The 13,322-nt window shown below is 51.5% G+C and overlaps 1 protein-coding gene across 1 annotated transcript; it reads left to right on the forward strand.

Moving 5' to 3' along the window:
* The first annotated feature begins 345 nt into the window (after positions 1–345).
* On the forward strand, positions 346–5,850 carry Aqp3 (aquaporin 3 (Gill blood group)). The gene is made up of 6 exons (XM_048420547.3): positions 346–522; positions 3,316–3,442; positions 3,734–3,871; positions 4,187–4,305; positions 4,557–4,774; positions 4,865–5,850. Exons 1-6 carry the CDS (start codon positions 415–417, stop codon positions 5,031–5,033), a joined length of 879 nt encoding a protein of 292 aa, XP_048276504.1. The 5' UTR covers positions 346–414; the 3' UTR covers positions 5,034–5,850.
* Positions 5,851–13,322: the final 7,472 nt, after the last annotated feature.

Raw genomic sequence — 13,322 nt, forward strand, 5'->3', positions numbered from 1 at the left:
TGGTTCCTCTCCAATATTTACATATTACAGGTTTCACCCATAGCGTGAGTCGATGCCCACAAGACTCACTGTAAACGCATGAGATCGTTTTTTTCATTTCAGGTCATTTTTTTCACAGTACTTCAGGACTCCCCTAAATCGACTCCCTCCCCTAAGTGCCCTCCAGAGCCAACCCACCCTTAAAGCTCCTAGAACCTTCCTCTCAAGCTCCTGTCACCCTCCAGCGCCCCTAGGCTGGGCGGTGGGTGGTGGCTGCTCTCTCCGCCCCAGCAGGACTCTGCGGTGAGGTTCTGCGGGCGGGGCTGCTCTCCCGTGCATATAAAGGGCGCCACCTAGGCTCCGGGCCACCACCGCTCTCGGTGCCCGCCGCTAGCCACTTCTCGCCCCCGTGCCCGACCGCGTCGCTGCCTTGCCATGGGTCGACAGAAGGAGTTGGTGAACCGTTGCGGGGAGATGCTCCACATCCGCTACCGACTGCTTCGCCAGGCACTGGCGGAGTGCCTGGGGACCCTCATCCTTGTGGTGAGTGCAGGGAAGTGAACAGCCCTTTCTCTTTCCAGTCCCGAGCTCCCCAACTCCTTATTCACCCAAGGGACAGTTTTTCAAGGCAGACCCGACCAGATTCCCCAGCTCCGCTCACCAGGCTTAACCCTCAGGGGTCAAGTTGACCTCCAAAGCCCTCGCCTCCACAGTCAGTTCTTGACAGCCCTGACTCTTGAGAATGAACATGTTGCTTGCTCACGAAGAGCAAGTCTGCTCCTTTACCTTCCCCCTGGAGACCCAGATCACAGGCTGCCAGCAGGGTCACCCCTACAGCTTGGGACCTCCAGGCCTTTCTCTTCCCAGTCTTCCAGCTTCCCAGAGCCCCAGCCCCAGCACACAGGGAAGGCAAACGATCCCCTCATTAGGTTATTTGGGTCTTGGGTGTCTGGCCCCTAATGAATAATTAAGCCTCAGAAAGTCCAAAAGTTGCAGCGAAGGGAGGACAGATTACCACAGGTGGGGGCAGAGGGCGCAGGTCTCTTTGGGCTGCGAGCAGCAAAACTGGAAGAAAAGAATGTCCTGAAGATAAGCAGCTGTGGAGGGAAACAGGGCCCTGACAGAGGACTGGGTGTGTGTGTGTCTAAGTTTATTTCCCGCACACCATAGTACTTCAGGTCTAGTCTGTGGCCCATTGCTTTCAGCGTCTTTGCAGAGGACTGCTCGCCTTTCGATCCTTCCTCTGCCTCTCTGTTGCTCTTGGGACGTTTCTGCGGTTTTGCCCTGAGTTGTTTTGGGTAACTCTGGGTGCATTTCTCGGTCTGACAGGCAGTTATAGTGTTCATTTCCTGTCCCAGTTACTCTGATTTTCAGCTGTCCATGCCGTTTCGTTACATTTGTTTCCCCTTGAGTCTTCTCTGAATTAAGTGGCCCCATTGCAGCGGCTGGGTTGAGTTACAGTGCTCCCCACTTCTCCAGTCCTCGGTAATGTAGATCAGTTAAATGACCAGAGGCTTCGTGGGGAGAAGAAGGCCCAAACTTGCCTCTGATCTCATAGACTAGTGGCCTATTGGTTGTCCCTCTTCCCTCTCTTCCCTCTGAGGAGAAGGGAATGGGGGGGCACTATCATCCTCCTGCCGCTGTTCCCTCTTGATTTGTGAGTCCAGCCACCTGTTTTGGAGCAACAAGGACAAGGGAGGTGGCTTCCACTTCACAGGGGGCCTCCTTATTCCTCCCCAAGTCTCAGGTCAACTCCTACTAAAAGAACAACAGCCCTCACCGAGTCCCGGGATCACTGGGCTTATTGTGGACCACAAGGAGAGGGTGCTGGATTTGTGGCGAGGGCTTCTAGGCTCAGGGAGTTAGGAGGGATCAGGTGTCAGTGGAAAGCAGAGCTGGGGTGGGTGGGTGGGCAGGCCTTGGGGTCACCCTAATGGATGAGGGCTTGCTTGTGTAGTTGTGTTGGGGACCCAGAACCTTGCAGTGTCGGAGTCCAGGTTGTCTTTGGGGGGTGAGAAAAGCCCCTCTGAGGTCTATAGTTGGGTGGGGTGAGGGGCTAGCTGAGAACCTGGAGACTGGGGTGAGGGGGGTGGAGAAGGAAGAGGAAGATTAGCCCCAAGGTGGTGGAACTGGCTTTGATAGCTCCTCCTTCCAAAGCTTCTTGGCATGAAACCAGGTGTCGGCCTGAGCTCAGGCCAGGGTCTGGCTGGGCATGGTGCCCCAGACCTCCATATGCCTCCACGCCGTACTCACTCTTACAACCTCTGACCTTTGCTTCACCTGCTTGCACACCTTTGACCCGCATCAGCGCCACGGGCTTCCCCTGCCTCATCCTTCTGAGTGATAGTAATCGGTGCTCAACAACTCAGTACACACAGGGCACGGGCCTATTGGAATCAATGGAGCACAGCCTGCTGGCCAGCAGGGCACTTTTTTTTTTTTTTTTTTTTTAAATCAGGGTCTCTCTACACGGCCCTGGTTGTCTTGGAACTCACTAAGCAGACCAGGCTGGCCTTGAACTCATAGACATTCACCTGCCTCTGCCTCCCGAGTACTGGGATCAGGCCCAGCTCATATAGCACTTAGTTATGGAGACGTGAGAAAGAGACCCAGGTCTGGGCTGGGGGAGCTTTGAGGAACACTAGAGGCTCAGGACAACAGCACTTTACAGTTGGTGGAGAGTATTTTCCCTCTTGAACATATATTATGTCCTGTACATGCTGAACTTGAGGGACCCTAGTCTCTTTTAGTCCCTCTATCCCGGGTAGAAGGATAGAACAGATCTCAGTGGTGTTAGAGAGAAAAGCCTCTTAAAACCTTGTATTTGGGACCCTTGAGGTCCAAGCGGGAATCCTGAAGGCAGAGGGCTGGAGCAGGAGGAGGAAGATTGAACTGGGGAGGTTCAACTGGGAGAGCCAGGTGCTCGGCATTTCTAGACTCAGGAGTGGTTTCTCTGTCTACTCTCCGTATTCCCCTTCCCCTCCACAATGACCTCTGCTTTGGAACCGCGTACATGCAGGAGAGGGTATTGCCTACCTCTGTGTGCCAGGTCTGGAGGACACAGAAACTGCTATAGTGACAACCCCCTCCCAGGCCCTTCTGGTACTCAGGAAAAACCCGGGAATATTGTTCAACCCTCTGGGTTCCCAGTCACGTGTCCATTACTAGTCTTCCCACAAGGCTCTGCTATATTCAAGATGCAGCATAAGCAGGTGAAGGGCTCGCAATTACAGCAGGAGGGATTTGAGTTAGGTTCCAGGAAGGACCTCCAGTCTTCTCTGATGGCTGGTGTTGCTGGTCTCAACGGGACCTCATTTGCTCTGTTTTCTGATACAGATGTTTGGCTGTGGCTCCGTGGCTCAGGTGGTGCTCAGTCGGGGCACCCATGGTGGCTTCCTCACCATCAACTTGGCTTTTGGCTTCGCTGTCACCCTCGCCATCTTGGTGGCTGGCCAAGTGTCTGGTAAGCCCACATCGTCATTTCCAGCAAGTGTCTGTCTAGAGAGCAGAGAGTGAGGAGCATCCCCACGTGCAGGTTCGAACAGTGCCCTCAGCTTTGGGACCTTTGGAAGAGACCTGACACTTACAGAACCTTTGACTCTCCCCTTGGACCCACAGATTATCAGTCTGTGACATAGTTCAACTGCCATGAGGGCCAAGCAAACATTCCTGCACCCCAGAAGGGAGGAGCACATGGGAGCCCTGGCCTCCCTGTGGTGGTGGGCTGTAGCTAACTGGTTCTATCCCTGCTCAGGAGCCCACTTGAACCCCGCTGTGACCTTTGCCATGTGCTTCCTGGCACGTGAGCCCTGGATCAAGCTGCCCATCTACACACTGGCACAGACACTGGGGGCCTTCTTGGGCGCTGGGATCGTTTTTGGGCTGTACTATGGTAAGCATTCCCCATCCTGCCCTTCTCCCCTGCACTCTCCCTCTGTAAGTACTTGTTGGCACCGGTCCCACTGATGACAGCTGAGGCCTGCCCAGGCCCAGAGCTCATGACTCATTCATTAACACTCAGACCCACGTTGGGGGCTCTAAGGGAAAGAAACAAGTTGGGCAACCAACAATCTCAGGTCCTCCACCCCACCCTGCCTTCTGCGTCTCCACAGTAATATGCTTACCCATGACCCCTGGCAGGGTGGGGAGGGCAGGCCTGAGAGGGGAGGCCCTGCCCTCACTCACAATGTGTCTAATCTGTCACCAGATGCAATCTGGGGCTTTGCCAACAATGAACTTATCGTCTCCGGCCCCAATGGCACAGCTGGCATCTTTGCCACCTACCCGTCCGGACACTTGGACATGGTCAATGGCTTCTTTGATCAGGTATGGACTGGGGACATGTGAGGCAAATGCAGAGGAACAGGCTTGTTTTGGACGACACTCCTTGGTTGTAGCAGGATTTCTCAATTTGTGGGAACCCCGACCTCAGAACACGGTGGCAGGTCTTTTATAAAACATGGAGTGTCCCTCTGAACTGCAAGCATGCTAGAATTAGCCAGGGCAAGGCAGAGGAAGGGAAGGATCAGAGGGTAGGGGAAGGAACTGTGCCTCACCTTGTTCTCTCTGCTCCCCAGTTCATAGGCACAGCCTCCCTCATCGTGTGTGTGCTGGCCATTGTCGACCCCTACAACAACCCTGTCCCCCGTGGCCTGGAGGCCTTCACCGTGGGCCTTGTGGTCCTGGTCATTGGAACCTCCATGGGCTTTAATTCTGGCTATGCTGTCAACCCTGCCCGTGACTTTGGCCCGCGCCTTTTCACCGCTCTAGCTGGCTGGGGCTCAGAAGTCTTCACGTGAGTACAGCGGCCACTCACTCAGCTTAGCTTGTCTTTGCTCTGCCCTGCCTACCTACCTGTCTCTGATTACCTGTGTCTGCCTTTCAGGACCGGCCGGCATTGGTGGTGGGTACCTATCGTCTCTCCGCTCCTCGGTTCCATTGCCGGTGTCTTCGTGTACCAGCTCATGATTGGATGCCACCTGGAGCAGCCCCCACCCTCCACGGAGGCAGAGAATGTGAAGCTGGCTCACGTGAAGCACAAGGAACAGATCTGAGTGGGCAACACTCGCGAGTGTCCACTGTGTGGGGGCCACTCTCTGAGAGCCCCCTTGTGATACTTCTCACAGACTAAGGCGCTCCCCGTACCCACCCCTGCTGGATGGCCCTTCCAGAATCTCTACTGAACTCTGCCCAATAAGACATTCGGTCCCCATTCTTAAGACAAACTAGGATAGCAAGTAGGACCAAACGTCCTTTTGTTTCCAAAAGGAAAAGAATGTGCAGATTGTGTGTGTGTGTGCGTGTGTTTGTGTGTGTGTACAGGCATTCATGTGTGCTTGTATGCTGTATGCTGTTTTCCAGACATTCAGGGTAAGGGACCAAATTTTCAAAACAGACCCTAACAGTTCAAGGGAGCCCCGGAAAAGGGAGTGAGCTGTGAGGAAGGTACCGGAGTATGCATGCTTCGGGGGCTCCATGTGGAGGGGGACCCAGAAGTGTGTTTCTGAGTATGTGTGTCTGCTCTTTGTTTTTTTTTTTTTTACAGTGGGTTTCTAGGCTGTGGGAGGGGGGAAGGGATAAGAGGGGCGTAGCTCACATTTGGAACTGGGATCCCTGAGTAGGGGCTGTGTATGTATCTCTGTCGTAAGATAGGCAGTGAGATGGGGATCAAGTCCAGGCCATAAATTTCATATTTTCTGTTTTTTTAAATATATAAATATATAAATACATACACACACGTATATCTATGTTACAGTCTTAGGAATAGGGCTAGGGAGACTCCTTCTTAAAGGCGTTTTTCCTTTAATCCTCCAATCAACAATGTACTGTTGACTTTTATAAAAAAAATAAAATGTATGCATAAAACAGGAACTGTGCCTTTCTGCTTGTTTTTTGTTTGTTTTGGGACAGAGTCTATGTAGCCCTGGTTATGCTGGGCTCACTATGTAGACCAGGCTGGCGCTGAACTCAGAGAGATGCCCTGCTGGCATCAAAAGTGTATGGCACCGCATCAGAGTCCATGTTCTGGAACTCATATTGGAGCCTTGGTGGTTTTTGACCACAAACTCCCAGGTGTCTCTAGTCTAGAGTCAAATGTCAGCTTGTATTCAGGGATCCCCGGCTTCCACCCTCTTGAGTATCTTCCCAATTCTCCCATCCCATTCCCCTCCCCAGGAAGGAAATTTGGAGCCCCCAAGGCAGGCAGCGCTGCCCCAAGAACTGATAGGGCCTGGAGAGGCCAATCAGACTGGAGACCTCCACAGCTGTGTGAGCTCCTTCTAGCATTTGCCTGCAGCGCTCTCAGCAGCTTCCCTGCAGCTGGTTTCTCAGGGGCACCTCCCTGAGAACAGGGCTCTTTCCACGGTCCTCACTACATCTGAGAATATTCCAAAGTCCTTCATGTGCACCCAGGCTCTCTAGAGCCTGTCCCTGTCCTGACCCACCCCATCACAACGTCCTACCTTTACTCCTGGCTATGTTCCGGGTCTGTGGGCTTTCCTACTTCACTTGCCTGAACCAAGAACCTCTGTTGTGTTTACCTGAGTTCCCTTCTGCCTCATTAGCCCAGGACATGTCGGTGCCCAGTAAGGCACGGGTTGTGTGACTAGCCTGGCACACCTGGGCCCAGGAAGTGCGCCTCATTTCCGGCTTCCTTACCCTATCTGACTTAAATTTCACCAGGAATATGAGGAAAACCTTCCTGCAGAGTTAACCCTGTAGGAGCCAAAGGCTCTTGGGCCTGCACAATTGTGCGTTGTAAGTCTCTTGTTTCCTAACTCCTTCATAGATGAGACCCAGGCCCAGAAAAGTGGGAGGCAAACTTAGACCACACAGCCAGGACTGTGACCTGGGGATGGGTGGGAGAAGACAATTCCTCCATGGATCTCTACTCTTTCCTTGTCCCCAACTCCCAACAGGCATGTCTGGAATGCAGGAGAGACCTGAGCCAGAGGGAGCGTCCCATTCCCAGACCCTGAGGGGGAAGAGTGGTAGACCTTGGGAAGGGAAGGTACCTGCACAGTTTCACTCAGCGTACCCTACCAGTTCCTCCTTGGGACCCTTCCATCCGTGATCCTGCCCCACCATCCTTCCTTTCAAACCCTGCCAGTCAGCCAGTGGGTGTAGGAGGCCTTCGGGTGCCAGGACTAGAAGATGGTGGAGCCTGGGATCCACGCCCATCACAGCCTCTCTGGTGTGTTTGTGTTCTTTCTCTGGATCTTAGTTTCTCTGTTTGTGACAATGAGGTTAATAAAAGGGGTAAAAATAGGAGATGATTCTTAAGAAGGTTTAACATAGGCTCAGCGGGTAAAGGCACCTGCCATCAAGCCTGACACCCATCTCTGGAACCCAAAAGGTGAAAGAAAGAACCCAATCCTCAAAAGTTGTCCCCTGAGTTCCACCTTTACACCCTGGCTGGCGCGCGCGCGCACACACACACACACACACACACACACACACATATCACACACACACACATATCACACACACACACATATCACACACACATATCACACACACACATATATATGTGTGTGTGTGTATATATATATATATATATATTTACAATGCAACAATAAATGTAATTAAAAATATGAGTGGACTTAGCAGGGACCAGAGAACGGGAAACAATAAACGACCCCTCATGACGACTTTACTCGTGCACCAGGGTAGGGTGGGAGAGCAGGGATAGAAGCAGGTGCTGGGAGCTGTTTCGTAAAGGTCACTGAACTCAACAAACATCTTTTATCTGAGATTCCTTTCACAATTGCGAATTTACTGAGAGGGGAAGGAGGAAGCATGTACATGTGCGTGTGTGTGTGTGTTGTGTGTGTGTGTGTTGTGTGTGTGTGTGTGTGTGTGTGGACTTGTTCCTCTGTGTCTAGGCTCTACAAGGCTTTTGGGATGGGTATGACAGGCAAGACCGGGCCACAGGGTGCAAGGCAGAGGTGGGAAAGGAAATATGTTGGATGGCCTGTCGGACTCGGTTAAAGCCAGGAGCGGTTCGTGGGAACAGGAGCGACCCCTCCAGGCTAGGAAGGCCTCATGAACACTCCATTCTGAAAAGGCAAAGTTATGGCTATTAGCAAATTCTGGAAGGAAAACGCTCTACTTCACAGAACTCATTTTCGGGGAAGCTAGGGAGAATTGGGAGAATTGTCCCATGGAAGGGCAGCCCCGTCTCAGGGCTCAAAGAGGGCTCTTCTTCTATGCTTTAAGGTCCCTTTGAAAGAACCATCTTTCTTCTTTTCTTTTCCTGAGACAGGGTTTCTCTGTGTAGCCCTGGCTGCCCTGGAATTAACTTTGTAGGTCACACTGGCCTCGAACTCGCAGAGATCCACCTCTGCCTCCAGAGTGCTGGGGTTAAAGGCATACGCCACTACTGCCCCCCTCCCCCCCCCCCAACATGTTTCTTAAAGCACTGATTTGCTCTAGTCCGCTCCCTGGAACTTGAGTTTGCTGCTGTTTGGATACCTGGCTCTGTGTCCGTATACACAGACAAAGGTGTATTTCTCAGGGCTTCTTGTGGGCCCGTCTTTCTCTCACCGTGCCAGGCTGTCTGCATCTCTGGCTTTCTTCGTCTTTGGCTCTCTGCCTAATTCTTCGTGCTCCTCGGGAGAGGCATCTCTACATGTACTTGAGTCTTTTTCTCTGTGTACTTGGTGTCTATCTGAAGTGCAAGTGACTCCAGACAAGCATCTATGCTTCAGGGCATGTCTTCTTAATTCCTGGTAATGAGCTCTGGCTTGCAGCTAACTCTCCATGATTTTTTTTTTTTCTGAAAAAGCTGGGTGGGGCATCCCCAAGCCTGGAGAAACTTGGGTGAGGTAGAGTTGGGTGGGGTGGGAAGGCAAGAGAAAAGCTTACTCCACCTAGTACAGAGGCCCTAGAGCAGTGGTTCTCAACAGGAGGGTCGTGACCCACTTGGGGTCACCTATCAGACATTTACATTATGATTCATTACAGCAGCAAAACTACAGTTATAAAGTAGCAACAAAAGAATTTTATGGTTGGGGGTCACTACTATGTGAGGAACTGGATTGAAGGGTCGCAGCCTTAGGAAGGTTGAGAACGATGGCCTTAAAAGCCAGAGAAGGCCTGGAGCCCCCAAGGATCTAGGAGGGTGCTGGCCGAGGAAGGGAGGAAGGAGCTTGTGTTTCAGAGAAAGCTATTGACCTGTTGTCCCAGGGAAGGGTGGAAGTGTGAAGGGAGGCAGCACTGAGATGCTGCCTGCTCCCTAAAGGGAAATAAGATGCCAAAGCCCTAAGAGGGCAGAAGAGTGGGCGTGCCTGCCTAGTTTCTGGGAGGAGCCTGCTCAGGGACCCAGGGAGGGTCTGTGTGCCCTGGAGCTTTGGTCAGAAGCCTCAGGGTAGCAGCAGGGGCAGAGACTGGCTTAGGCGTGGTTGCTGGTGTGGGTGGTCTTCAAAGGAACACCTCCTCATCAGAGAAAGCAAGAGCTGAACCTGACTGTCTCTTTGGATCACACAGAAAAAGAGCAGATCCCAATCCAGACCTCCAGGTCTCTAGGAATGCAAGCTAACCCTCGCCAGCAACAAGCCATGGGCAGGCAGGAGTCTCTGTTAGCCTGGCTGCGGTCTCCACTCTGCTCTGTGCCCAGGAGACTAACATCCATGAACCGTATCACCTTTTGCCCTGGTTTCCAGTTGACTTTGGCAAGTAGGAGGCGTATCTAGGAAATAAGAGGGCAAGGAGAGTGAGAGAGGAAGGTCAAGGTATTGGCACCTCTTCCAAGAATCCATCTTCTGAGTTCTAGAATGCTGCCCATTCTGATCCTTCTGAATGAGGGCCAATAGCTGGGGCCCATCATTCTTAACGAAGGCCAGTAAGGATCCCGCGTGCTTCTGCTGGATCCCTTTCTGTGGTTTGGCTCTGCATCTGTAAGGGGGGGGGGTAATAATGGTACCTACATCCTTAGGTTGCAAGAGGTGAGGATGAATGAAATTAACACGCACTGGGGCAAGGGACACAGCCAGATGGGGTGATGATAGTAATGACAGGCCTCCTCCTCTGAACTGAAACGAGACAACCATCCCTCCAGCACCAGGAGCTTGGAGGTGGGGTTGAGGACAATCTAACCTAAAATCTCCAGCCCCCTCCTCCATTTATCGTCTTTGTCAAAGTGCCAGCTCAGTGTGAGAGAGGATGTTGTATCAAGGAGGGATGAGTACGACCTTTCCCTGCCTTTGGGGTGCTCTGGGTAGAAAACCTTACACCGGGGGGTTGGAGAGATGGCTCAGAGGTTAAGAGCACTGGCTGCTCTTCCAAAGGTCCTGAGTTCAATTCCCAGCAACCACATGGTGGCTCACAATCATTCAAGATGAGATCTGGTGTCCTCTTCTGGCCTGCAGGCATACAGGACACTGTATACACAATAAATAAATCTTTAAAAAGAAAAGGAAAGAAAACCTTACTCCCATCACCTGTACCAACGTTTCTGAATGCATCAGTCCCCTGCTTTGAAGAAGTCATTGGGTACAGCCTTATTATACTGTGTGAGTCTCATATCCCGTCCCACCATGGTGCTACGGATGGAAGCCAGGGCTTCCTGTGTGCTAAGTAAGCACTTCACTCCTAGGCTGTCACCCGCAGGCTCCACGTTGTTTTAAAGGAGCCTGTGACCTGTACTGAGCTCTAAATTTGCTTCCTTACTGCTCAGAACTGGGAGAGGTCAGGGAGGAAGAGAGGACTCGGAGGTCTGATAACCATCTGGTTATAGTTCACTGCTTGTCTCCAAGGAAATGCACCCCTATAGGTGAGGAGGCACCAGGAATGTGAAGCTACACCTTCCTCTGCTTCTCTGCTCAGGTCACTGCCAAGCCTAGCCGGAAACCTGCTGAGGGAGGGGAGGAGGTGCCAGGCCTGAATCTGCAGGAGGCTGCAGAACCCGGACTATGGCAGCTCCTTCCTGATAGAGGTAACCTTTAGCTGAGAGATCCTTGGTTTCCTGTCAGGGCTGGGAAGAGTAGTTTGACCCCTGACCCGTGGACAAAGTCGTTCCTTTATCAGACAAAGGGATAGCTTGCAAGGCCTCAGTCCTTGGAGCCGTGTGTGTTTACACACAGGAGGAAAAGAAACTCCTGGGACTAATTGAGTGTGCGAATGTTCACATTGACACATTTACACCCCTCAGCACTCCCCAATATGCATTCCACACTTGGCCATCGACTTTCATACATGGAGTATGTTCTTACCCTGACATCAACTTAGTGCTGTGTAACTTTTCTTGGGGAACTATGTGTTCATCCTAGATAAGGAATCAAGGACAGACCAAAGAAACAATTCTAACCAAGTCTAGCTTGGTCTTCTGGAGTTTGATTGGAGTTGTTTACCAGGAGCATGGGAAACTTATAGGCAGCAACTCCACCGAAGAAAAGTCCCCCAATTTATATATCCTCAGGAGGGAACCTCTTTGTCCTCCCCACTTCCAGGGGAAATATTCATGGGTTCAATCTTGTGAAGGTCATCTGGAGTAACCATGCTTCTCTGATCTCAAGACATCAATACTTACTCATTTGCACACTCACACGTCACAACACTCAGGTGCACCGACACCCTTCCATACCCGCACTGACGTCCTTATATTCATGCTTAAGCACGTGCAGACACTCCTAGGTTCACTCACACTCACGTTTACACTCACACTCCTCCCTGGAGGGAGCCTGAAACCATCCATTTGTGACTGGGAGTAACTGGAAGTGTCACGGGAGTAAGTGTGGGGTAAAGAGACACAAGGGGATGTGTGACACTGTGCATACGCCACTGAGGTCAAGGGTGGGTTTGGTGAGCTGGGGAGATGGCTCAGAGCTCAATAGCTCTTGTTGCTCTCGCAAGGAGCTGGGTGTAGTTCCCAGCACTCCCTTGGTGGGTGGCTCAGAACCAGCTACAGAATTCCAGTTCCAGGGGAACCAGTGCCCTCTTCTGGTCTCTGTCAGTACTGCACACCTATGACGTACATGCATACCCGCAGGCAAAACACTTGTACACATGAAAGAAAAACACATCTTAAACAAAGAAGTGACACTGGGGAAGTTTTTAGATTTTGAGGTTACAGCTGAAGTTTTCATAGGAAGGGTTGCAGAGGCCAGGAGGATTGGCTTTCTTCCTTTTGGTATGGCCTCACTGTGTAGCCCAAGCTGGCCTTGAACCTGAGACCCTCCTGCTTCAGCCTCCCAGGTTTTACCAATTATCTTCCGGAGTCTGAGCCTCATTACCTGGGTGGGGTACACAGAAGCTGTCAGTAGATACTTGCTAGAGAAGCAAATAGCAGGGTTGGCTAAATCCTTACCATTCAACGGGAAGAGCTACCGGCCTGTCACATGGAAGAGGAGGGTCCTAGGCAACCGTGAGTCTGAAGTCATCTTTGTACCCTACTTCCATTCAGCAGAAACAGGGAACTCGCATGAAGCTGCCAGGTAGGCAGTGGTCCAGCTCCGAATCGTTGGGGCAGGACGTGGCTCCTGCTCCCAAGGCTATTTGATTTCTGAAAGAAACCTCCCAGCACCCCTGCCTCAGGAGAATGGAAGAAGACTGCTGTGGGCTATGCCAGGAATCTGGGGCCTAGCTAGGGAAGAAGAGGTAAGGGTTGCAATTTTATTTTTTATTTATTTTGACACAAACTCTCATTATGTAGCTCTGGTTGTCCTGGAACTCACTATATAGATCAGGCTGGCTTCAAACTCATAGAGACCTGCTTGCTTCTGCCTCCTAAGTGCTTGGATCGAAGGTGTGCCTGCTCATACTTGGCCCTTTTAATTTTTATTTTCAGTTTTAACTTATTATTCTCTCTCTCTCTCTCTCTCTCTCTCTGTGTGTGTGTGTGTGTGTGTGTGTGTGTGTACATGTGCTGCACATGGAGGTCAAAGGGCAATTTTTGGAGTTAGTTCTTTCTTTCCACTATGGATTCCAAGGTTCGAACTCTGGTCACCAGGCCTTTTATCCACGAGCCATCTTGCTGCCCCCTCCCCCTTGACCTTTTTGGACTAATTCATCTGTTTATTCGCTCTTCAGATATTCTTTTAATTTGCGGGGCGGACAGGGTCTCATGTAGCCCAGGTTGGTCTTGAACTCTTTATATAGCCAAGGCTGACTGTGAATTTTCTATCTTCCTGCTTCTACCTCTCAAATGCTGTCATTACAAGTGTGTCCCACCAGGCCAAGGGCATGCGTGTTGCGGAGGGTGAAACTGAGGGCCTCACGGAAGGAATGCATTCTGTCAGGTGCATGCTAAGTTCTGCTTTCTGTCAGTGAGTCACACCCTTGGCTCAAACATCCTCTTTTATCAGACCAAGATAAGTGTCAGGATTGACAATATTATGAGGAGCAAG

Source organism: Myodes glareolus, chromosome 16, assembly GCF_982192425.1.
Source record: "Myodes glareolus chromosome 16, mMyoGla1.1, whole genome shotgun sequence".
In the NCBI taxonomy this organism is placed as follows: Eukaryota; Metazoa; Chordata; class Mammalia; order Rodentia; family Cricetidae; genus Myodes; species Myodes glareolus.

Coding starts and splice junctions, on each gene's coding strand:
- Aqp3 (XM_048420547.3), top strand. CDS start 415: ATGGGTCGACAGAAGGAGTTGGTGAACCGTTGCGGGGAGATGCTCCAC. Junction 3,443..3,733: donor GGTGGCTGGCCAAGTGTCTG/GTAAGCCCACAT, acceptor ATCCCTGCTCAG/GAGCCCACTTGAACCCCGCT. Junction 3,872..4,186: donor CGTTTTTGGGCTGTACTATG/GTAAGCATTCCC, acceptor ATCTGTCACCAG/ATGCAATCTGGGGCTTTGCC.